Consider the following 27,770-nt stretch of genomic DNA (forward strand, 5'->3'; position numbering starts at 1 on the left):
GCTATGCAGACACTGTAGTGAATAAGCTAATAGATTGCGGTGAGCAGTGCTAAATACAGAGAGACAATGATGAGAGCTATGCAGACACTGTAGTGAATAAGATAATGGATGGCGGTGAGCAGTGCTGAGTACAGAGGCAATGATGAGAGCTATGCAGACACTGTAGTGAATAAGATAATGGATGGCAGTGAGCAGTGTGATGAGTACAGAGAGACAATGATGAGAGCTATGCAGACACTGTAGTGAATAAGATAATCGATGGCAGTGAGCAGTGTGATGAGTACAGAGAGACAATGATGAGAGCTATGCAGACACTGTAGTGAATAAGATAATGGATGGCGGTGAGCAGTGCTGAGTACAGAGGCAATGATGAGAGCTATGAAGACACTGTAGTGAATAAGATAATGGATGGCAGTGAGCAGTGTGCTGAGTACAGAGAGGAAGTGATGAGAGCTATGCAGACACTGTAGTGAATAAGATAATGTATGGCGGTGAGCAGTGTGCTGAGTACAGAGAGGCAGTGATGAGAGCTATGCAGACACTGTAGTGAATAAGCTAATAGATTGCGGTGAGTAGCGCTAAGTACAGAGAGACAATGATGAGAGCTATGCAGACACTGTAGTGAATAAGACAATAGATTGCGGTGAGCAGTGCGCTGAGTACAGAGAGACAATGATGAGAGCTATGCAGACACTGTAGTGAATAAGATAATGGATGGCGGTGAGCAGTGTGCTGAGTACAGAGAGACAATGATGAGAGCTATGCAGACACTGTAGTGAATAAGATAACGGAAGGCGGTGAGCAGTGTGCTGAGTACAGAGAGGCAGTGATGAGAGCTATGCAGACACTGTAGTGAATAAGATAATGGATGGTGCTGAGCAGTGCTGAGTACAGAGAGGAAATGAAGAGAGCTATGGAGACACTGTAGTAAGATAATGGATGGCGGTGAGCAGTGTGCTGAGTACATAGAGACAATGATGAGAGCTATGCAGACACTGTAGTGAATAAGATAATGGATGGCGGTGAGCAGTGCGCTGAGTACAGAGAGATGATGATGAGAGCTATGCAGACACTGTAGTGAATAAGATAATGGATGGCGGTGAGCAGTGCTGAGTACAGAGAGGAAATGAAGAGAGCTATGCAGACACTGTAGTGAATAAGATAATGGATGGCGGTGAGCAGTGTGCTGAGTACAGAGAGGTAATGATGAGAGCTATGCAGACACTGTAGTGAATAAGATAATGGATGGCGGTGAGCAGTGTGCTGAGTACAGAGAGACATCGAGAGCTATGCAGACACTGTAGTGAATAAGATAATGGATGGTGGTGAGCAGTGCGCTGAGTACAGAGAGACAATGATGAGAGCCATGCAGACACTGTAGTGAATAATATAATGGATGGCGGTGAGCAGTGCTGAGTACAGAGAGACAATGATGAGAGCTATGCAGACACCTTAGTGAATAAGATAATGGATGGTGGTGAGCAGTGCGCTGAGTACAGAGAGGTAATGATGAGAGCTATGCAGATACTGTAGTGAATAAGATAATGGATGGTGGTGAGCAGTGCTGAGTACAGAGAGGCAATGATGAGAGCTATGCAGACACTGTAGTGAATAATATAATGGATGGCGGTGAGCAGTGCTGAGTACAGAGAGACAATGATGAGAGCTATGCAGACACCTTAGTGAATAAGATAATGGATGGTGGTGAGCAGTGCGCTGAGTACAGAGAGGTAATGATGAGAGCTATGCAGATACTGTAGTGAATAAGATAATGGATGGTGGTGAGCAGTGCTGAGTACAGAGAGGCAATGATGAGAGCTATGCAGACACTGTAGTGAATAAGATAATGGATGGCGGTGAGCAGTGCTGAGTACAGAGAGACATGGATGAGAACTATGCAGACACTAGTGAATAAGATAATGGATGGTGGTGAGCAGTGTGCTGAGTACAGAGAAACAATGATGAGAGCTATGCAGACACTAGTGAATAAGATAATGGATGGCGGTGAGCAGTGCACTGAGTACAGAGATGCAATGATGAGAGCTATGCAGACACTCTAGTGAATAATATAATGGATGGTGGTGAGCAGTGCGCTGAGTACAGAGAGGCAATGATGAGAGCTATGCAGACACTGTAGTGAATAATATAATGGATGGTGGTGAGCAGTGCGCTGAGTACAGAGAGGTAATGATGAGAGCTATGCAGATACTGTAGTGAATAAGATAATGTATGGTGGTGAGCAGTGCTGAGTACAGAGAGACAATGATGAGAGCTATGCAGACACTGTAGTGAATAAGATAATGGATGGTGGTGAGCAGTGCGGTAAGTACAGAGAGACAATGATGAGAGCTATGCAGACACTGTAGTGAATAAGATAATAGATTGCGGTGAGCAGTGCTAAGTACAGAGAGGCAATGATGAGAGCTATGCAGACACTGTAGTGAATAAGATAATGGATGGCGGTGAGCAGTGTGCTGAGTACAGAGAGGCAATGATGAGAGCTATGCAGACACTGTAGTGAATAAGATAATGGATGGCGGTGAGCAGTGTGCTGAGTACAGAGAGGCAATGATGAGAGCTATGCAGACACTGTAGTGAATAAGATAATGGAGGGCGGTGAGCATTGTGCTGAGTACAGAGAGACAATGATGAGAGCTATGCAGACACTGTAGTGAATAAGATAATGGATGGTGGTGAGCAGTGCGCTGAGTACAGAGAGGCAGTGATGAGAGCTATGCAGACATTGTAGTGAATAAGATAATGGATGGCGGTGAGCAGTGTGATGAGTACAGAGAGGCAATGATGAGAGCTATGCAGACACTGTAGTGAATAAGATAATGGATGGTGGTGAGCAGTGCGCTGAGTACAGAGAGGCAGTGATGAGAGCTATGCAGACACTGTAGTGAATAAGATAATGGATGGTGGTGAGCAGTGTGATGAGTACAGAGAGGCAATGATGAGAGCTATGCAGACACTGTAGTGAATAAGATAATGGATGGTGGTGAGCAGTGCGCTGAGTACAGAGAGACAGTGATGAGAGCTATGCAGACACTGTAGTGAATAAGATAATGGAAGGCGGTGAGCAGTGTGATGAGTACAGAGAGGTAATGATGAGAGCTATGCAGACACTGTAGTGAATAAGATAATGGATGGCGGTGAGCAGTGCGCTGAGTACAGAGAGACAATGATGAGAGCTATGCAGACACTGTAGTGAATAAGATAATGGATGGTGGTGAGCAGTGTGCTGAGTACAGAGAGACAATGATGAGAGCTATGCAGACACTGTAGTGAATAAGATAATGGATGGCGGTGAGCAGTGTGCTGAGTACAGAGAGACAATTATGAGAGCTATGCAGACACTGTAGTGAATAAGATAATGGATGGCGGTGAGCAGTGTGCTGAGTACAGAGAGACAATGATGAGAGCTATGCAGACACTGTAGTGAATAAGATAATGGATGGCGGTGAGCAGTGTGCTGAGTACAGAGAGGGAATGATGAGAGCTTTGCAGACACTGTAGTGAATAAGATAATGGATGGTGGTGAGCAGTGTGCTGAGCACAGAGAGGCAATGATGAGAGCTATGCAGACACTGTAGTGAATAAGATAATGGATGGAGGTGAGCAGTGTGCTGAGTACAGAGAGGCAATGATGAGAGCTATGCAGACACTGTAGTGAATAAGATAATGGATGGAGGTGAGCAGTGTGCTGAGTACAGAGAGGCAATGATGAGAGCCATGCAGACACTGTAGTGAATAAGATAATGGATGGCGGTGAGCAGTGCGCTGAGTACAGAGAGGTAATGATGAGAGCTATGCAGACACTGTAGTGAAAAAGATAATGGATGGCGGTGAGCAGTGCGCTGAGTACAGAGAGACAATGATGAGAGCTATGCAGACACTGTAGTGAATAAGATAATGGATGGCGGTGAGCAGTGTGATGAGTACAGAGAGACAATGATGAGAGCTATGCAGACACTGTAGTGAATAAGATAATGGATAGTGGTGAGCAGTGTGCTGAGTACAGAGAGGCAATGATGAGAGCTATGCAGACACTGTAGTGAATAAAATAATGGATGGCGGTGAGCAGTGTGCTGAGTACAGAGAGACAATGATGAGAGCTATGCAAACACTGTAGTGAATAAGATAATGGATGGCGGTGAGCAGTGTGCTGAGTACAGAGAGGCAATGATGAGAGCTATGCATGCACTGTAGTGAATAATATAATGGATGGCGGTGAGCAGTGTGCTGAGTACAGAGAGACAATGATGAGAGCTATGCAGACACTGTAGTGAATAAGATAATGGATGGCGGTGAGCAGTGTGCTGAGAACAGAGAGGCAATGATGAGAGCTATGCAGACACTGCAGTGAATAAGATAATGGATGGCGGTGAGCAGTGCTAAGTACAGAGAGGCAATGATGAGAGCTATGCAGACACTGTAGTATATAAGATAATGGATGGCGGTGAGCAGTGTGCTGAGTACAGAGAGACAATGAGGAGAGCTATGCAGACACTGTAGTCAATAAGATAATGGATGGCGGTGAGCAGTGCGCTGAGTACAGAGACACAATGATGAGAGCTATGCAGACACTGTAGTGAATAATATAATGGATGGTGGTGAGCAGTGTGCTGAGTACAGAGAGACAATGATGAGAGCTATGCAGACACTGTAGTAAGATAATGGATGGCGGTGAGCAGTGTGCTGAGTACAGAGAGACAATGATGAGAGCTATGCAGACAATGTAGTGAATAAGACAATGGATGGCGGTGAGCAGTGTGCTGAGTACAGAGAGGCAATGATGAGAGCTATGCAGACACTGTAGTGAATAAGCTAATAGATTGCGGTGAGCAGTGCTAAATACAGAGAGACAATGATGAGAGCTATGCAGACACTGTAGTGAATAAGATAATGGATGGCGGTGAGCAGTGCTGAGTACAGAGGCAATGATGAGAGCTATGCAGACACTGTAGTGAATAAGATAATGGATGGCAGTGAGCAGTGTGATGAGTACAGAGAGACAATGATGAGAGCTATGCAGACACTGTAGTGAATAAGATAATCGATGGCAGTGAGCAGTGTGATGAGTACAGAGAGACAATGATGAGAGCTATGCAGACACTGTAGTGAATAAGATAATGGATGGCGGTGAGCAGTGCTGAGTACAGAGGCAATGATGAGAGCTATGAAGACACTGTAGTGAATAAGATAATGGATGGCAGTGAGCAGTGTGCTGAGTACAGAGAGGAAGTGATGAGAGCTATGCAGACACTGTAGTGAATAAGATAATGTATGGCGGTGAGCAGTGTGCTGAGTACAGAGAGGCAGTGATGAGAGCTATGCAGACACTGTAGTGAATAAGCTAATAGATTGCGGTGAGTAGCGCTAAGTACAGAGAGACAATGATGAGAGCTATGCAGACACTGTAGTGAATAAGACAATAGATTGCGGTGAGCAGTGCGCTGAGTACAGAGAGACAATGATGAGAGCTATGCAGACACTGTAGTGAATAAGATAATGGATGGCGGTGAGCAGTGTGCTGAGTACAGAGAGACAATGATGAGAGCTATGCAGACACTGTAGTGAATAAGATAACGGAAGGCGGTGAGCAGTGTGCTGAGTACAGAGAGGCAGTGATGAGAGCTATGCAGACACTGTAGTGAATAAGATAATGGATGGTGCTGAGCAGTGCTGAGTACAGAGAGGAAATGAAGAGAGCTATGGAGACACTGTAGTAAGATAATGGATGGCGGTGAGCAGTGTGCTGAGTACATAGAGACAATGATGAGAGCTATGCAGACACTGTAGTGAATAAGATAATGGATGGCGGTGAGCAGTGCGCTGAGTACAGAGAGATGATGATGAGAGCTATGCAGACACTGTAGTGAATAAGATAATGGATGGCGGTGAGCAGTGCTGAGTACAGAGAGGAAATGAAGAGAGCTATGCAGACACTGTAGTGAATAAGATAATGGATGGCGGTGAGCAGTGTGCTGAGTACAGAGAGGTAATGATGAGAGCTATGCAGACACTGTAGTGAATAAGATAATGGATGGCGGTGAGCAGTGTGCTGAGTACAGAGAGACATCGAGAGCTATGCAGACACTGTAGTGAATAAGATAATGGATGGTGGTGAGCAGTGCGCTGAGTACAGAGACACAATGATGAGAGCTATGCAGACACTGTAGTGAATAAGATATTGGATGGCGGTGAGCAGTGCGCTGAGTACAGAGAGACAATGATGAGAGCCATGCAGACACTGTAGTGAATAATATAATGGATGGCGGTGAGCAGTGCTGAGTACAGAGAGACAATGATGAGAGCTATGCAGACACCTTAGTGAATAAGATAATGGATGGTGGTGAGCAGTGCGCTGAGTACAGAGAGGTAATGATGAGAGCTATGCAGATACTGTAGTGAATAAGATAATGGATGGTGGTGAGCAGTGCTGAGTACAGAGAGGCAATGATGAGAACTATGCAGACACTGTAGTGAATAAGATAATGGATGGCGGTGAGCAGTGCTGAGTACAGAGAGACATGGATGAGAACTATGCAGACACTAGTGAATAAGATAATGGATGGTGGTGAGCAGTGTGCTGAGTACAGAGAAACAATGATGAGAGCTATGCAGACACTAGTGAATAAGATAATGGATGGCGGTGAGCAGTGCACTGAGTACAGAGATGCAATGATGAGAGCTATGCAGACACTCTAGTGAATAATATAATGGATGGTGGTGAGCAGTGCGCTGAGTACAGAGAGGCAATGATGAGAGCTATGCAGACACTGTAGTGAATAATATAATGGATGGTGGTGAGCAGTGCGCTGAGTACAGAGAGGTAATGATGAGAGCTATGCAGATACTGTAGTGAATAAGATAATGTATGGTGGTGAGCAGTGCTGAGTACAGAGAGACAATGATGAGAGCTATGCAGACACTGTAGTGAATAAGATAATGGATGGTGGTGAGCAGTGCGGTAAGTACAGAGAGACAATGATGAGAGCTATGCAGACACTGTAGTGAATAAGATAATAGATTGCGGTGAGCAGTGCTAAGTACAGAGAGGCAATGATGAGAGCTATGCAGACACTGTAGTGAATAAGATAATGGATGGCGGTGAGCAGTGTGCTGAGTACAGAGAGGCAATGATGAGAGCTATGCAGACACTGTAGTGAATAAGATAATGGATGGCGGTGAGCAGTGTGCTGAGTACAGAGAGACAATGATGAGAGCTATGCAGACACTGTAGTGAATAAGATAATGGATGGTGGTGAGCAGTGTGCTGAGTACAGAGAGACAATGATGAGAGCTATGCAGACACTGTAGTGAATAAGATAATGGATGGCCGTGAGCAGTGTGCTGAGTACAGAGAGACATGGATGAGAGCTATGCAGACACTAGTGAATAAGATAATGGATGGTGGTGAGCAGTGTGCTGAGTACAGAGAGACAATGATGAGAGCTATGCAGACACTAGTGAATAAGATAATGGATGGTGGTGAGCAGTGCGCTGAGTACAGAGAGGCAATGATGAGAGCTATGCAGACACTGTAGTGAATAATATAATGGATGGTGGTGAGCAGTGCGCTGAGTACAGAGAGGCAATGATGAGAGCTATGCAGACACTGTTGTGAATAAGATAATGGATGGCGGTGAGCAGTGCGCTGAGTACAGAGAGATGATGAAAGCTATGCAGACACTGTAGTGAATAAGATAATGGATGGCGGTGAGCAGTGTGCTGAGTATAGAGAGACAATGATGAGAGCTATGCAGACACTGCAGTGAATAAGATAATGGATGGCAGTGAGCAGTGCGCTGAGTACAGAGAGGAAATGATGAGAGCTATACAGACACTGTAGTGAATAAGATAATGGATGGCGGTGAGCTGTGTGCTGAGTACAGAGAGACAATGATGAGAGCTATGCAGACACTGTAGTGAATAAGATAATGGATGGCAGTGAGCAGTGCTGAGTACAGAGAGACAATGATGAGAGCTATGCAGACACTGTAGTGAATTCGATAATGGATGGCGGTGAGCAGTGTGCTGAGTACAGAGAGACAATGATGAGAGCTATGCAGACACTGTAGTTAATAAGATAATGGATGGCAGTGTGCAGTGCTGAGTACAGAGAGGCAATGATGAGAGCTATGCAGACACTGTAGTGAATAAGATAATGGATAATGGTGAGCAGTGTGCTGAGTACAGAGAGACAATGATGAGAGCTATGCAGACACTGTAGTGAATAAGATAATGGATGGCGGTGAGCAGTGTGCTGAGTACAGAGAGACAATGATGAGAGCTATGCAGACACTAGTGAATAAGATAATGGATGGCGATTAGCAGTGTGCTGAGTTCAGAGAGACAATGATGAGAGCTATGCAGACACTAGTGAATAAGATAATGGATGGTGGTGAGCAGTGCGCTGAGTACAGAGAGACAATGATGAGAGCTATGCAGACACTAGTGAATAAGATAATGGATGGCGGTGAGCAGTGTTCTGAGTACAGAGAGGAAATGATGAGAGCTATGCAGACACTAGTGAATAAGATAATGGATTGTGGGTCTTCCGGTGGGCGGGCCAAACGATCTGGCCGCACTTTTTAATGGGCTCCCACGCCGGCTCTGTATAGCCGCAACCCTGCGCCGTCAGTGAAGCTCGCTGGACCACACTGAGCCGCTCTAAAGCTCCTGGGTAAGGCGGGTAAGAGTGGCACATACCCCAGCCCCCCGCACTGCCTTACAACACCGGAACGCAGCCGCATCGGAAAAGCGGCGCTGCCCGCGGCCGCCATCTTAGACTGCGGCCGGGCATATCTCTATCTCTCTCCACCTCCAACAACATACCTCCGGGTTCTCACTAGACCCGAGGAGTAAACGGGACACCTGGACATTGCTTCAGTGAAGCTCCCCTGTTACAAACTCCCCCCCTGGCCCCATATTACCAGTGGTCACCATCTTGAGACCTGAATAGGCTGCTGCCTCAAGCGCTCACCTTCCTTCACAATCTTCTCCACTTGCTGCTCATGTCAAGGTGCAGGGAGTTGTAGTTGTGCATTCATATTGAGATTCTCAAGACCCTAGGATTGTTCTTTTGAGCTATAATACAAGCTTTGATTTATAGACCTAATCTCTTATATATTCTGAGTACTTGGAGCTCCCTCTAGTGGCTATTGATTAAACTGCACGTCACATCCTTGTACCATGGAGAAGTTTGTGGCCAGACCACAGCGTGCACCTAAAGGTCAAACGACTAAAGGGAAAGACAAAACTGCAGTCCCATCTTTGTCTCCTGGCTCCCCTACTTCACCTCCAGCCGACAACACCCTGGACGGAGCCTCTAACTCGACTCAATTTAGCACCGCCTCAATAGCTAAAGCCCAGGAAATATCTGAGCTTCTCTCTCCCTTACTGGACCAAAAACTTGCCGGCCTCAAAGAAGCTATTGAGTCAGCAGTTTCACAACTTAAGGACCATGGTCGACGTTTCACGGAAGCAGAACAAGGTAACTCCAATGTTGAGGATGAGCTAACAGAGGCACAAAGCGTAATCCGCACACAGGAATCAGCGATCTCTGCCATGCAGGAAAAACTAGAAGACTTAGAGAACAGAAATCGTCGCAATAATTTAAGGCTAATAGGTCTGCCGGAATCTGTTAAACAAAAAGATCTTATGGATTTGGTCTCTAAGTGGCTGCCTTCTGAGCTCAATTGTTTGATTCCCTCCAACACCCTCATCATAGAACGAGTTCATCGCATAGGCCCTGACCGTGCTTCTGATCAAAAACGACCTCGGCCTGTCATAATGAAAATGCTGAATTACCTGGACAAAACTCGTGTATTAGATGCCTACCGCAAATCAGAGGGCCTCACCTACCAGGGACACAAATTGTTGTTGTTCCAGGATTTCTCATATCAAGTAGTGATGAAAAGAAGGGAATATTCTGGGGGGCGTGGCCTGGAGGGCAAGCAGAGTGGACGTGCCATCACGCAGCTCCTGTGAATCTTAAGACAAAAAGGCACATATCTGTCACATTCACCACTTTAGCGGTGACCCTGAGGGTGGGTTCGCGGTGGGAGACAGCTGGTGACTCGGTGATCCCCCTGCCTGGCTTCCTGGGAGAGAATCAGAGGGGAGAATCCTTTGAGGCCTTCCGGAACGCTGACATCTCTGACCTCGGGTGCCGCGCCTAGCGCGGGGAGAAGCTGAGCGCTGCTGGATCGCGGTGCGCGCCCATCGCCCTACACGGACACCACCTACCTTGCGGGACTTCTGGAGCTGGCGATTCCTGCAGTAGCGGCTCCTGCTGACCACTCCCGACTGTACGGCGCCCACAGATTCCCGCGCGACTCCTGGAGTCACTGAGGCGGCCGGACCTTCCGCACATCATTGGAACTGTGACCTTAGTTTGCAGGCATGTGGATGAACATCCCTGCACCCTGCTTAATGGGATGTGGATCTCCTGCTGCGCGGCATAACAGCAAGCCGTCATATAGTAAATCCGGAGTCACCGTTCTTTCTGCAGCGTGTGTCACTCCCTGGTGTCTCTGAAAAGGCATATTTCATCTAGAGCGTGCTTGCCTGCACTCCCTGCCACAGGCACTGACATCACCTAGCCCCCATAAGCCAATTTCTCTGGCCCTTGTTGATAGGTAGGACTCTGCAGGTCAGGCCTCCTTGTACAAGGGCCCATTCTACATTTGGCTGTAAGTGTATATTTTTATTTTTACCTTTACTTTTTCTATTCTCCTGTTTCATTGGTAATTTTCTCACTCACCACTAGATGGTGGTATATCCCATCTCTTTGAAAAGCTGCTGAATATCAATATGTGAACATTCGTGGTGACCGTTGTCACAGCCACTCTACTACGATATTGACTACCAAGCCTGTGTAATTTTAGTCTTTTCTACCCATAACATTCTAACTGCACTATGGATAAATTTGTAGCTCCAAATACCCCTAAAACACAAAGAGCTAGGGGCGGTGGTAGAAAGGGTGATCAAGCTATGGACACCGTAGATGACCTCTCTGCCTCCTCAATTAACACTACCCACCGTAATGCCAGTTCTACATCCGCGACTCCATCACTATCTTATGATGAGATTGTCAGAGCTATAAAGGAGACAGTGGAACCTTTGCTTCAAAAACAGGCAGACAAATTTATGGGAGCTGTAGCCGACTTGAAATCACAACTATCTTCAATAACACATCAAGTATCTGTGAATGAAAATAGAATCGGGACTAACTTCCATGAGATCTCTGAACTAAAGCAACAGGTCTCGTCTCTGACATCTAATCAAACTCATTTGTTAGCCAAGGTCGATGATCTAGAAAATAGATCACAACGCAGTAATCTTAGACTCGTAGGCCTGACGGAGTCTGTAAAGGGTCCAGACCTCACCAAATTTTTGATGTCAGACCTTCCTGGTTTGCTGGGCCTGTCCTCGGAATTGAGCTCGTTGGAGATTGAGAGGGCACATCGTTTAGGACCTTTCAGAGACTCTAATAACTCCAGACCCAGAGCTATAACCTTTAAATGTCTAAACTTCAAACATAAGGAGCTTATTTGGATGTCGGCAAAACAGAAGGGTCCTTTGCAATATGAGGGCCAGCGTCTCTTGATCTTTCAGGACTACTCAGCCGAGGTCTCAAGGGCACGTAGAAGTATGTCACCTATATGTTCCCAACTGATCAAAACGGGAATTAAATTCACTCTTATGTACCCAGCCAGGCTTCGTATTTTTGCGCCTGACGGCATAAAAGATTTTACGGAGGTAACGGATGCTCAAGCCTATCTAAGGGAAATGGTACAGGAAAACGGCTCGCCTAGCATGGACCAAGCTGATTGATGGGACTCTGGCTCTTCAAGATTCAAGATCCATATTGACCTTACGCATAATTTCACTTAAGTAATTACTTAATGTTGATATTTGTTTAACCAATTTTCTCCTGCTTACAGTTAATTCAAGGTTTATTCTTATATCTGTTAAATATGGCTCTTTTGATTTACTTAAAGGGGCCTGTTCGGGGATTATTCCTGGTAATGGATAATTCCTAGTACTCTTTGGTTATTCTGATGGGGGCTTTCTTATTTAGTTTAACTCATCTACACGAGTTCTGACCTAGTCAATCTTAACTTTTTGATAGTTATAATGTTTGGCTGTGACTGCTGTTATGACAATTCCAATTTCTCTTTACCATGTTTCTATTTTATTTTGTTATTATTTTTATTTTTTATTTTATCCTTATTTTAGTTTCTTTGTTTTTCTAAATGTGATGATTCTGAACGTGCTTTCTGGTAGTGGCAAATTCACAGAGCTTGTGAGACATGAGAGGTTTATCTCCCGAAGTTTTGAGTTTATTTGCCACACATGTCATTCCTGCTGTTTATGCAACCTCCCTGGTAACCCCCAAAACTTAAACTTTTCTCCTAGGAGAATATATAGAAAAAGATGCATCATCCGATTTTACTAATTGAAACATAGATTGATCCATGCTCGTGTCTCGCTATGATTTCTAAACTTAGATTTTGCACTTGGAATGTTAGGGGGATTCATTCCCCGGTGAAGCGGAAGCGAATACTAACCTATTTAAACAAATTGAAAGCGGATATCACATACCTCCAAGAAACTCACCTCTCCCCCTCTGAGCATGACAAGCTAAACATGTTACATCAAAAAGTGCTGGCCTCCTCCTCATATACTTCCAAGGCACGTGGCGTGGCTATATTAATTAGAAAAGGAATTCCTCGTACTATACATTCGACTATCATAGATCCCAATGGTCGATATATTATAGCAGATGCCACCCTCGATGGCACACGATACACATTGTGCAATGTTTATGGTCCTAATAGTTACGACAAGAAATTTATTTTGAATTTGATAAATATCCTGTACCCTCTCGCTGATACCCAAATTCTAATGGGCAGGGATTTCAGTCTAGTTGTTTCTCCAATTCTGGATAGAAAATTTTCCTCCCGCACTCGCCCTAACCAGCCCAAAGTTGGGCTTCAACATATGGCGTCCCAATTAAATTTAGCAGACATTTGGAGAGTGAGACACCCAGATGAATTAGAATATTCATGCTACTCGGCTACTCATAATACATTCTCTAGGCTTGACTATTTTTTCCTCTCTAACTCCTTATCCCCAATGGTTTTAGACACAACCATCGAGCCCATTTCTATTTCAGACCACGCGCCAGTATGGATAGATTTGCAGGGGAAGTTCCTTCTGGGTCCGTGCTCACAATGGCGGTTTCCAGCTAAACTCGCCTCCTCAATTAAATTTAAAGCTAGGCTGGGGGATGCCTGGACGGAGTATGCAAATAATAATCAAGGCCACAAAAATGATGCTAGTCTTTTTTGGCAAACTGCTAAGGCAGTTTTACGTGGTGATATTGTGTCCTTTATGAAAAAATATAGATCGGATCAGGAAGCCACATACAAATCTGCTCAATCTTCCCTGACTGAAGCATTCCAAACATTTAAAGCGTCTCCCTCTTTGGTTAATAAAACAGCTTATTATGAATGCAGGCAGCATTTTAATCAAATTCTTACGCAGATTGATGACCGCTACCATCGGTCTGGTAAATCCTTTTTTTTTCAGCATGGAAACAGGTCTGGCCGCTTACTATCGAATATGTTAAAAGGGGAAAGGGGTCATACCAATATTGCAGCGCTTAGAGATGAACACTCAAACACCCAATTCAAAGGAGATAAGATAGCAGATATCTTTTTCAAATACTATCAGAAGTTATATTCTCAGGAACCCGATTCGCAGAAACAATCTTTCTGGAACGGAATATCTCTTCCGCAGTTATCACTAACACAAATGGAGCATTTAACTAATAATTTCAATACTGATGAAGTCGATCAGGCTATAAAATCGCTTAAACCCATGAAGTCACCGGGCCCGGACGGTCTTAGCGGGGAGTTTTACAAAATACTCCGTCCGCATATCGTACAAACGTTAACTGACTTTTACAACTCTTTACTAGCCGGGGACCCTCTTCCGCAACATTTTAATTCAGCTATAGTGAAAGTACTCCCAAAACCTGGTAGAGACTTACTTCTCCCTTCATCTTATAGGCCCATATCGCTACTTAATGTAAATTACAAAATCTTTACTAAACTATTGGCAGATAGACTTAAAATTATACTCCCCTCTATTATACACCCGGATCAGACCAGCTTCATATGGGGCCATAGCTCAGCCACTAATATCAGGAAAGTTCTTGCTGTATTGCAGTTCCTCCGTGACTCTCCGACGGATGATCCCGGGTTTCTTCTTTCATTAGATGCTGAAAAAGCTTTTGACTTGGTGACGTGGGATCATCTGTTCGAGACTCTTAAAAGGTTCGGCATGCCCTCCACTTTTATCCATTTAATTTCATCCCTATACACTTCCCCTAAAACGCAAATCTTAACCAATAAATTTTTATCCCCTTCCTTTCTCATACAAAGGGGTACAAGACAGGGGTGCCCCCTTTCCCCTCTCTTATTTGCAGCTGCCCTCGAGCCATTGGCCATAGCCTTGCGACAAAGCCAAGACTTCACTGGCATAAGAATCAGAAACCAGGAGTGCAAGTTGTCCTTATTTGCGGACAATATGTTGCTTTTTATTTCAAGACCATTACACTCTATCCCTGCCATACTGAAAATTGTTGATATGTTTGGCTCCTTTGCAGGCTACCGAATTAACATAGATAAGTCAGAACTGCTTCCAATTAACGCACCATCCTTCCTGACTTCTCATCCTCATGTTGCTTCATTATTTACAGTTGTCTCGCATAAACTTAAATATCTGGGTATCTTTATACCAACAACAATTTCATCATTATATAGTTATAATTTCTCACCTGTTATTCAAAAAATACGGTCCCAATTACTACACTGGAAAGACCTTAAATTATCCTTATTAGGCCTAGTGGTAGTAGTTAAAAATATAATATTTCCCAAGTTGGCGTATCTGCTACAAATGCTACCTATTATGATCACGAAGGCTAATGTTCTATTATGCGCGCAGGCCTTTTCTAAATTTATTTGGCACTATCGTAAACCTAGGATGTGTCGATCTCGCACTTATCTACCCAAAACCAGAGGTGGACTCGGGGTGCCACATATTGAGGGGTTTGCCAGATCTGCCCTCTTCCGTTATATCACTGATTGGCTGTTACACACTAGTAACTTCACTGATCCTGTTCTAGAGGAGGCCCTTTTCCATCCGTATGCACCGGCAGCTCTACTTCATACCCCTATTGCACAAATCCCCTCAGGGATTAAATCTAATATATTGTTTAGGGACACCTATAGAGCGTGGATTAACATAAATAAAAGTCTAAAGAGGTGCCCCTTCTCATCTCCCTATATACCCTTCTGGGGCAACCCATCCTTCACCCTCTCCCTCGCTAATCTGAATTTCCGAGCCTGGTATCAGAGAGGCATAATGTCTATCAAAGACGTATTTGACCCAGGTGGTCATCTCCTCTCCTTTTCAGATTTGCGAGAAAAATATGATATTCCCCAAACGCACTTTTTCATGTTTTTACAAATTCGCCATTACATTCAATCCTTGGATTCTCCTCTGATTACTTTTGGTTCTCCAGATGTATTGTTATCAATATTGTCTTCGTGTAAGCTAATTAGATTTCGTATCAGACACCTGTACTCCCATCTGGTTGAAGCATCTTCTCATACATGGTCATCCACCATCCAGGCATGGCAATTGGAATTAGTTGACTTACCAGATTTTGAATCCATTCTCAATTGTTTAGACAAGATTTTGCCAGCCCTTAAATCGGCTCGTTTACAGGAAGTGCACATCCGTACCCTAAACCGTACTTATATAGCTCCTATCCAAAGAAAGTATTTTGTTCCCTCTGACTCGGGCAACTGTGTTAAATGTGGTCAGTCTGACGCTTCGCTATCACACAATTTTTGGCACTGTGGTAAGGTTGCTAAGTTTTGGAATAAATTATTAGAATACATAAATTCCATGTTACATACACGATTACCCAAAACAGCTGCGCCGTTCATATTTGCGGAATTCTCCTCTTGGGAGACTATCCATTCTTTGCAACCTTGGAAATCCCTGTTGACTGTTATGGTCACAGTGGCTAAGCATTTGATCCTCAAACATTGGATTTCTAGTTCAGCACCTACTTTAACTGAGTGGAGGTCTGCTATGCTGGAAGTGTTATATCACGAGAGGCGGATGGCTACGTATGATATAGAAAGAGGTGTTCTCATCTTCTCCAAAAAGTGGGAATTATATATTGCACAGTTGCCTGATCATTTGCAAGATAACATCTGGAAGGTGTTCGAACATACGGATTGGTTTTTACGAAGACAAATTGTTTAGTTACTTTTTTAATTACACTTTCACCACCTCTTCCTCTCTATCTCTTATATGATTAGGTGCCTGGTTTGAGAACTTAGGTGCTTAAACTTGTAAATGCACTTTCTGATATTATAAGTTCTGGCCCGAGCGTGGCGTGGGAATTTGTCGGATAACCCTGCTGGGAAAAGTTAATTCTCACAGGAATGTGAACCTTGTTGTATCAACCGAAATATTATTATGTGATGCACATGTCGTTTATTATATTTTATTGATCTTATTTTATTTTTCTTCTATTTCTTTTTATTTATTTTCTTACTTATTTTATTTTATTACCTTATTTTCCGGTTACTTTTATCACCTCTATTTCCATTCTATTGTAAAAAAAAAAAAAAAGAGGGACAGTAATTATTGTATTTGTCTTTAAAACTAACATTGTTTGTATGTGTTTATGCAAAATCCCGATTGGTGGAGATGTATGTTCATACAATATGTGACTTTTCTCTTATGCTGTTCAATAAACAGTATTCAAAAAAAAGAATGAGGCTATTCTAAAATCTTTGTTCACCTTGTCAGGAGTATCGCTGCTGCCAATTCTGGCCAGCGCCTGGGTGATTGAGGCTATCTGCCCCTGGATGAATCGGATGATTACTGGTTTTGAATCCGGGGATGAATCTGAAACTAACTCCTTAGTTGATCAGATTTCGGAAGCTCTAACCTATATAGATGATGCTTTATTAGATACTATTCAGATACAGTCTCATATTTCAGCCTTAGCTGTTTCTGCCAGGCGTTCGCTTGGCTTAAAACATGGAAGGCAGACATAGAATCAAAACATGCTCTAGAGGCACTGTCTTTTGAAGGAAGGTCTTTGTTTGGTCCAGAATTAACAAAAAATATTTAACAGGATTTGTTCCTTTCGGAATGAAGGTAAGGGAAGATTTCAGGCTTTCCAAGGTGCACCTAAAGGTCTACAAAGAGGGACCTTTAGGGGATGAGGTGGTTCCGGCACCAGTCGACCTGCAGCTAAGCCAGCAGGGAGATCCACATGACTGTCACGGGACTGGGACCCGTCCTCTGGTGGGAAGTCGCTTACTCAAGTTCCAGGAAACTTGGATTCAATACAATTCCAATTTTTTGGTAAGTCATATGGTCACCAGGGGTTACATTTTGGATTTTGAGGGTCCTGTTCCAAGAAGGTTCTTTTCAACTCCTCCCTGTTGATGGTTGCAGAAAGGCGGCTCTCATACAGGCAATTTCTGCGCTTTCCATTCCGGAGAAATTATTCAGTTTCCAGCACTACAGGTAGTTCTGGGGTTTTACTCCAATCTTCTCTTAGTAGACAAACCAGACGGGTCATTCCAACCCATTCTCAACCTCAGGGAGTTAAATGCTTATCTTCACTTGGAGAAATTCAAGATGGAGTCAATAAGGTCAGTCATTTGTTCTATTGTAAGAAGAAGATTTTCTGGCTTCCATAGATATCAAGGATGCCTACCTACCTCCATATTCCTATGTGGCGGGGTCATCAGCATCTTCTGCGGTTTGCAGTGGAGCATCAACATTTTCAGTTTCAGGCTCTGCCATTTGGTTTGGCCACTGCCCCCAGAGTCTTTACAATTATATTCCTACTCAGGAGAGAGGGATTATATGTGTTTGCTTATCTAGACTATTTGTTGCTAAGGGCTCCCTTAATAGCTCTATTGAAACAACATATTCAGATTACTTTAGGCATGCTCCACAGATTCGGCTGGATCATCAACTTTCCCAAATCAAATTTAATTCTATTTCAGAGGATGGTATTTTTGGGTCTTCTCTTCGACACTCAGTGTCACAGAGTGTTTCTGCCACAGGCAAAGATTCAGGATCTTCAATCCAGAATAAGGACCATTTAATGATGTCTCATATATCGGTTCTAAGGGCTATGCAGGTAATGAGGAAAATGGTAGCTTCATTAGAAGCTGTTCCTTTTGCCAGATTTCACGTCTGACCTCCACAGAACCAATTGTTTCATTGATGGATAAAACCAGACCCTCGATTAAACAATCAGATGTTCAGGCTATCTCTGCAGATCTGGCAGTCTCTCCGCTGGTGGTTACAGGATGCAAATCTGGACCAGGGTTGCCAATTGTCAGTAAAAGCTGTTGTCACCACAGATGCCAGCATTACAGGCTGGGGGGCAGTGGTTCTGTACAGACACTTGCAGGGTGTATGTTCTGCCCAGGAAACTGCTCTTCCTATCAATATACTGGAACTAAGGGCAATTCGATATACATTGATTCAGGCTCAATGCTATCTAAAGCATTTACCAGTATGAATTCAGATAATGCCACAGCAGTTGCATACATAAACAAGCAGGGTGGCACACACAGCTGGCTGGCAATGAGGGAGGTTTCTCAGATTCTTCATTGAGCAGTAAATTGGGTTCCAGCTATATCAGCAGTTTACATTCCAGGGGTGGACAACTCGGAGGCAGACTTGTTAAGTTGCCACAGTGTGCAGACAGGGGAATGGGAATTACACCAGGAGCTGTTTGCAGAAATAGTTGCCAGATGGGGATCTCCAGACATAGATCTAATGGCTTCTTCTCTCAACAAGAAACTGCCAAGGTACGGATCTCAGTCCAGGGATCCTCAGGCATCTCTGGTGGATGCCATAATAGCATCTTGGCTGTTCCAGCTGGGATACATATTTCCTCCTCTGGTAATGTTACAAAGGGTAATTCCCCCAAATTTGAGAGGTGGGCCGAAGGGTTATTATGGTGGTTCCAGATTGGCTGCGCCATCAGTGGTACATAATTCTTTGAGACTTATTTGGGCTGCTGTGCGCAGATTGGTTGAAACCCACTAGCTTTGTCTTTTATTTAGACATTCCATTTTATCTGCCTCTGCGTCCAGATCTGTTGCTTCAGGGCCCATGCCGTCACCCCAATTTGCATTGCTTGGCTTTGACGGCATGGTTGTTGAATCCAAAATTCAGAGGACCAAAAGGTTTGCAGAGTCTGTGGTGGAAACCATGATACAGGCTTTTAAAACAGTTATTTCCCATATTTATAATTTTATATGGAAGATATATATATTTCTTGGTGTAACCAAGACAAGTTCACACCTGAAATATTCTGAGTATCTCACCTCTTGTCCTTTTTACAAGGGGGATTGGGTAAGGGTCTGAGATTGTCCTCTATTAATGGACAAATGTCGTCCCTGTCGATTCTGTTTCAAAGGAAATTGGCCACCATTCCAGAAGTTCAGACCTTCTTACATGGAGTTCTTCACATGCAATCTCCTTATTTACCTCCAGTTCCTAATTGGGATTTGAATTTAGTTTTGGTGGCACCATTGAGCCTTTGGAGTCTGTAGAATTGCGATATCTCACTCTGAAGGTGGCTTTCCTTTTGCCCATTTCCTCGGCCAGGTGGGTATCGGAATTAGTGTCTCTTTCCTGTAAATCTCCGCTTATTATTTTTTTACGCACTAAACCTTCCATTCTGCCAAAGGTGGTATCGGCTTTCCACATTAACCAAGATATTGTCCTTCCGGCTTTCTGCCAGGATTCAGTGACTAGTGAAGCTTCTTCCTTACTACTGTTGGATGTGGTACGTGCGTTACGCATTTACTTGGACCGTACTGTGTCTTTGAGGTGTACGGAATCATTGTTGGCATTGATTGATGCACCAGAGACGCTGGCCTGCTTCAAACGGGTCCATCGCTAGATGGGTCACTTCTGCCATTAGGCAGGCATATTTGTCCTCGAATGTGATAGGTCCGGCCTCAACTCGATGCGTGCTGTCGGAGCCTCTTTACCGCTTCCATACATTTGGCGCAAGCGATGCCAATGATGGGCGGAAAATTCTTATTTTTCAGTCCCACGATTCTGTAATATTTTGAGTGGTAGTACAAATAAAAGAATTACCCCAGTGACCCATCTTTATATTACACCCAACCACCTCAATATCTTTGGTTTATCACCCTAATGCAAGCCTGGCCAACATGTGGCTCTCCAGCTGTATGAAACTATAACCCCCAGCATGCCCTGCCACAGTTTTGCTATTAGGGATTGCTAAAACTGGCAGGGAATGCTGGGATTTGTAGTTTCACAACAGCTGGAGAACCACAGGTTGACCAGGCATGTCCGAATCAGTCACAGTGACTGGCTTATTACATATCAACCTGCTGCACATAATAACGTGTCACAGTGACTGGCTTATTACATGTCAGCCTGCTGCACATAATAACATGTCACAGTGACTGGCTTATTACATATCAGCCTGCTGCACATAATAACGTGTGACAGTGACTGGCTTATTACACATCAGCCTGCTGCATATAACGTGTCACAGTGACTGGGTTATTACATATCAGCCTGCTGCACATAATAACGTGTCACAGTGACTGGCTTATTAAATATCAACCTGCTGCACATAATAACGTGTCACAGTGACTGGCTTATTACACATCAACCTGCTGCACATAATAACGTGTCACAGTGACTGGCTTATTACATATCAGCCTGCTGCACATAATATCGTGTCACAGTGACTGGCTTATTACATATCAGCCTGCTGCACATAATAACGTGTCACAGTGACTGGCTTATTACATATCAGCCTGCTGCACATAATATCGTGTCACAGTGACTGGCTTATTACACATCAGCCTGCTGCACATAATAACGTGTCACAGTGACTGGCTTATTACATATCAGCCTGCTGCACATAATAACGTGTCACAGTGACTGGCTTATTACATAGCCTGCTGCTCATAATAACGTATCACAGTGACTGGCTTATTACATATCAGCCTGCTGCACATAATAACGTGTCACAGTGACTGGCTTATTACACATCAGCCTGCTGCACATAATAACGTGTCACAGTGACTGGCTTATTATACATCAGCCTGCTGCACATAATAACGTGTCACAGTGACTGGCTTATTACACATCAGACTGCTGCACATAATAACGTGTCACAGTGACTGGCTTATTACATATCAGCCTGCTGCACATAATAACGTGTCACAGTGACTGGCTTATTAAATATCAGCCTGCTGCACATAATAACGTGTCACAGTGACTGGCTTATTACATATCAGCCTGCTGCACATAATAACGTGTCACAGTGACTGGCTTATTACATATCAGCCTGCTGCACATAATAACATGTCACAGTGACTGGCTTATTACATATCAGCCTGCTGCACATAATAACGTGTCACAGTGACTGGCTTATTACATATCAGCCTGCTGCACATAATATTGTGTCACAGTGACTGGCTTATTACACATCAGCCTGCTGCACATAATAACGTGTCACAGTGACTGGCTTATTACATATCAGCCTGCTGCACATAATAACGTGTCACAGTGACTGGCTTATTACATAGCCTGCTGCTCATAATAACGTATCACAGTGACTGGCTTATTACATATCAGCCTGCTGCACATAATAATGTGTCACAGTGACTGGCTTATTACACATCAGCCTGCTGCACATAATAACGTGTCACAGTGACTGGCTTATTACACATCAGCCTGCTGCACATAATAACGTGTCACAGTGACTGGCTTATTACACATCAGACTGCTGCACATAATAACGTGTCACAGTGACTGGCTTATTACATATCAGCCTGCTGCACATAATAACGTGTCACAGTGACTGGCTTATTAAATATCAGCCTGCTGCACATAATAACGTGTCACAGTGACTGGCTTATTACATATCAGCCTGCTGCACATAATAACGTGTCACAGTGACTGGCTTATTACATATCAGCCTGCTGCACATAATAACATGTCACAGTGACTGGCTTATTACATATCAGCCTGTTGCACATAATAACGTGTCACAGTGACTGGCTTATTACATATCAGCCTGCTGCACATAATAACGTGTCACAGTGACTGGCTTATTACATATCAGCCTGCTGCACATAATAACGTGTCACAGTGACTGGCTTATTACACATCAGCCTGCTGCACAGAACGTGTCACAGTAACTGGCTTATTACATATCAGCCTGCTGCACATAATAACGTGTCACAGTGACTGGCTTATTACATATCAGCCTGCCGCACATAATAACGTGTCACAGTGACTGGCTTATTACATATCAGCCTGCTGCACATAATAACGTGTCACAGTGACTGGCTAATTACACATCAGCCTGCTGCACATAATAACGTGTCACAGTGACTGGCTTATTACACATCAGCCTGCTGCACATAATAATGTGTCACAGTGACTGGCTTATTACACATCAGACTGCTGCACATAATAACGTGTCACAGTGACTGGCTTATTACATATCAGCCTGCTGCACATAATAACGTGTCACAGTGACTGGCTAATTACATATCAGTTTGCTGCACAGAACGTGTCACAGTAACTGGCTTATTACATATCAGCCTGCTGCACATAATAACGTGTCACAGTGACTGGCTTATTACATATCAGCCTGCTGCAGATAATAACGTGTCACAGTGACTGGCTTATTACATATCAGCCTGCCACACATAATAACGTGTCACGGTGACTGGCTTATTACATATCAGCCTGCCGCACATAATAACGTGTCACAGTGACTGGCTTATTACATATCAGCCTGCTGCACATAATAACGTGTCACAGTGACTGGCTTATTAAATATCAGCCTGCTGCACATAATAACGTGTCACAGTGACTGGCTTATTACATATCAGACTGCTGCACATAATAACGTGTCATGGTGACTGGCTTATTACATATCGGCCTGCTGCACATAATAACGTGTCACAGTGACTGGCTTATTACACATCAGCCTGCTGCACATAATAACGTGTCATGGTGACTGGCTTATTAAATATCAGCCTGCTGCACATAATAACGTGTCACAGTGACTGGCTTATTACATATCAGACTGCTGCACATAATAACGTGTCATGGTGACTGGCTTATTACATATCGGCCTGCTGCACATAATAACGTGTCACAGTGACTGGCTTATTACACATCAGCCTGCTGCACATAATAACGTGTCACAGTGACTGGCTTATTACACATCAGCCTGCTGCACATAATAACGTGTCATGGTGACTGGCTTATTACATATCAGCCTGCTGCACATAATAACGTGTATTATCTAGCGTGAATAGTTCAAACAAAATAACTACATTTATTGAGAATGTTACACGTTCATATTAATTATCACAATGTTTCTGAGCTGAAACATAACGGCAATGTTTGATCACTAATTACTAACCCAACATTTGCACAAATTATTTTATTTAAGCTGTTTTATGTCTGCAATAGTAGGACAAATGGATTAAATAAATGATTACAAAATACATGTTATGTGGGAACATGTTCTGAATTAATATTAATGCAAGTTCCAATAAAATGTAAATGTTGGTAAAGTAAAATATATGATCTATAGTGCATCACTCAGCAAAGCTCCCCTTGTCTCCTTTCTTCTCCTGTATTATATTTATTAGTGTGAGCGGTACCAGCCCAAAGTGTTCTGCATAAGGTTGTACAAAGCACAAAACTATGGGAATAGGGGTGAGTTAAATAGTGATTAATGATACCTTTGTTGTGATATTCTTGGTTAACTATTTTATTTCTACTAGATGGACCCAATACAAGGAATACTTTGGAGGAGAATCTCGCGTGGTCTCCTAATTTGAAATTAGAAGATAGGAACATCACACGTGAGTCTCCAGAAGAAAACCACCTTACCCTAAATATACATCCAGCACTTCACAGTGCAGATATATCATCTGATCCCTCTATTCTTGAGGAATGTTCTTCTGGTAACTCTCATATTGCTTCACAAAGTACAGATCATGGCAGTGATGCAATATTGTCCTCTTCTTCTAAATTTCATAATTGTTTTACAGCCAACCTAGTTGAGACTAGTCAAACAGGTGATAGGCCATTTCCATGCTCTGAGTGTGGGAAATGTTTTACTCTGAAAATATATCTTCTTAGACATGAGAGACGTCACAAAGGTGAGAGGCCATTTCCATGTTCTGAATGTGGGAAATGTTTTTCACTAAAATCATATCTTGTTAGACATAAGAGAAGTCACACAGGTGAGAAACCATATCCATGCTCTGAGTGTGGGAAATGTTTTGCACACAAACAAGGTCTTGTTATTCATGAGAGAAATCACACAGGTGAGAGGCCATTTCCATGTTCTGAGTGTGGGAAATGTTTCCCACGAAAATCAGATCTTGTTATACATGAAAGAAGTCACACAGGTGAGAATCCATTTCCATGTTCTGAGTGTGGGAAATGTTTTACACAGGAATCACAGTTGATTATACATCAGAGAAGTCACACGGGTGAGAAACCATTTCCATGTTCTGAGTGTGGAAAATGTTTTTCAAACCAGTCATCTCTTGCTAGACATAAGAAAAGAAGTCACACAAGTGAGAGGCCATTTCTATGCTCTGAGTGTGGGAAATGTTTTTCACATAAATCACATCTTGTTCAACATCAGAGAAGTCACACAGGTGAGAAACCATTTCCATGTTCTGAGTGTGAGAAAAGTTTCCTACGAAAATCAGATCTTGTTATACATGAGAGAAGTCACACGGGTGAGAAGCCATTTCAGTGTTCTGAGTGTGGAAAATGTTATACACATAAATCACCTCTTGTTATACATAAGAGAAGTCACATGAATGAGAAGCCATTTCAATGTTCTGAGTGTGGGAAATGTTTTATAAGGAAATCAGATCTTGTTAAACATCAGAGAAGTCACACAGGTGAGAAACCATTTCCATGTTCTAAGTGTGGGAAATGTTTTTCACATTCATCTGATCTTATTAAACATCAGAGAAGTCACACAGGTGAGAACCAGCTGTTGTAAGACATCAGAAAGTCCCACTAATTTCCTCATTGGTAGACATGAAACAGGCATGTATTAAAATGTAAAATTTAAGATAACTAATGACATTATATGTTTATATAGCACCTTTCTCCCAATAGGATCCAAAACATTTTGCATATTTGTATAAGTTGAGACAGCCATCTTGGATGTGCGCAGTTGTTATTCTGAGTAATCAGTTACATCAGTCTTGGAGAAGACACACAAATATGGCCTTAGTAATAGTACCTGACACCCCAGCACCATGATGCAACAATTCCAACCACTATGCTACCATGCATAGTAAAAATGTTTTAGTTTTTAAATGTAAATGGAATAAAAACAATGAAATGTACAGATTCTACTCACAAAGGGTATTTATAGCACTGAGTTATGGAGGGCGATTCAAAGTTCCCATCACACAGTATATTAACATGGTATAAAATGACTAGTCACATATATAAATTATGTGTTATCAACCAGACTGGAACAGATTAGGCATGTGTGGAATGTATTGAAGTTTCTTTATCCGGTTATACACCCGTAGCAGAAATCCGTAGGTCCTGCACTCTGTGGGAATACAGCTGTCATAGGATGATGCATTGATGCCACAAGCTCTGTAGTACTGTGTAGATAGGCATTGTCTGCACTCCTCCAGCCATAATCTGCTGGCTATGGAGCCTTGTGATGGCTTGTTGTGCTGGAAGAGCCCGTTTCCATCTGAATGCATGACCTTAATGGGTGTAAATGATCTCAAGGATAGTTACATAGCGTCTGCCAGTCAGTGATGTCTGCAGATGTATCAGGGATCAATGGTTGGTGTAATGGTTGGCATATCTTCCTCACAGCACTAAGGCCTTGGTTGTGATTCCCACCAGAGCCCTAACTGTGCAATCTGTATATTCATCCCATGCTTGTGTGCGTTTCCTCTGGGTACTCTGGTTTCCAGCCACAATCCAAATAAATACTGGTAGGTTATCTGTCTCCCGACAGAAGGTGACCCTATTGTGTCTGTGTTTGTTAGTGTGGTAGAGAATATGGATTGTAAACTCCACTGGGGCAGGGACTGTTGTGAATGACCAAATCTATGTGTGCTATATAAATAACTGGTAATACAGAATAACCCCCCACACACACCATAGCAGAGCAATGAACACCCTGGTCTTTCCTTTGTTACTTTTTAGTGTCCATTGCCTTCTGGGGTTTTCCCTTTCATCTGTATGATACAGTTGGAACTTCAACCCGTTAAACCAGGCTTCACATTTCCAGTGATCTTGTGTTCAGTGGTGTTCATGAGCTCAGGCGGTGTGCAGAGCCTTGTGCCCTGGGGTCAGCAATGTGGCCCGATTGGTGCATCAGCTGTTATACCACATAGAGGAAAGGGAACATCGCACTGTACAAATGCTGATATTATTTGTGGCTCCAGGATACATTATTGATGTTAGCTGCATCAATGTTGCATGCCGGGTGTATATTACAGTGTTGTCTATGGTCGCCCAGAGTATTTTGTTGGCCACGGTGGTGTTGCATGCTGGATGTCTTCCCTGATGTTGTGCAGTCATGATACACCATTGTAACTTACACATCAAAATTTAAATTTCATCTTAATTTTGGAGATGGAGTCACCTATCAAGCTTTGTTCAGTCACTTATATCATGATACGCTGACATCTTCCTGCAAACTATATGTGAGTGCAGAGTCAGGGACTGAGCTAATTGGGACCTCCTGCTGTCCTATGATGATCTGTACAAAGGCAGAGCAATCCTCTGTATAGTCTTATCTGATCGCTATAGGAATATCAGCTGCTCTCATTCATAACTATCAGTAACTGAGAGATCGGTATACATACACCAAGAGAGCAGTATATATACACCGAGAGATCTGCATATATTAGGGATGTGCAGGCTCTGATTAGTTCGGATTTTCCCGCCAAATTCTGATTTTTCCCGACAAAAATCGGGTATCAGAAAGAGGCAAAATGTCATCTTTCATGGACTTTTGTCCAGGAATGATGATGTTTGTCCATGAAAGATGACGTTTTGCCTCTTTCTGATACCCGATTTTTGGCGGGAAAAATCAGAACGTGGCGGGAAAATCCGAACTAATGCAAGCCTGCACATCCCTAGTATATATACACCAAGAGATCTGTATACATACACAGAGATCTGTATATACACACAGAGATCGGTATATATACACTGAGATCTGTGTGTGTATATATATATATATATATATGTATATATATATACACACACACACACTGAGAGATTTATATTTATATATATATATGTATATATATATATACACACACATACACCGAGAGATCTGTATATATACACTACCTGTCACAAGATGTAACACACCTCTATTTTCTAGTTTTTATTTAATTTAAGTTCAGGGAATAACCTGGAATGGTACAAAGCTGATAACTGCTGGGGGGGTAAAGAAAAATGTTTTGGTTAGCAAAAACTGAAATATATTGTGAATTTTGGAGTTATAAAAAGCCTTTTTCAGAGAAGAACTGATGGGCTTAAAACCTACAACTATTCTACAGCAATGATAAAGAGGCTGCCTTTACCACCAG

At 43.1% G+C, this 27,770-nt stretch overlaps 1 protein-coding gene across 1 annotated transcript in view; it reads left to right on the top strand.

The window, feature by feature from the left end:
* LOC148476844 (uncharacterized) overlaps positions 1-27,770 on the top strand; it is a 370,508-nt gene that overhangs the window by 249,254 nt on the left and 93,484 nt on the right. Inside the window, exon 7 of the mRNA XM_088457573.1 lies at positions 24,250-25,185. Within this exon, the coding sequence (XP_088313699.1) occupies positions 24,250-25,185 (936 nt within the window). The remainder of the gene's footprint in view (positions 1-24,249; positions 25,186-27,770) is intronic.

Source organism: Taudactylus pleione, unplaced genomic scaffold (genome assembly GCF_031769625.1).
Source record: "Taudactylus pleione unplaced genomic scaffold, aTauple2 ptg000768l, whole genome shotgun sequence".
Lineage (NCBI taxonomy): Eukaryota > Metazoa > Chordata > Amphibia > Anura > Myobatrachidae > Taudactylus > Taudactylus pleione.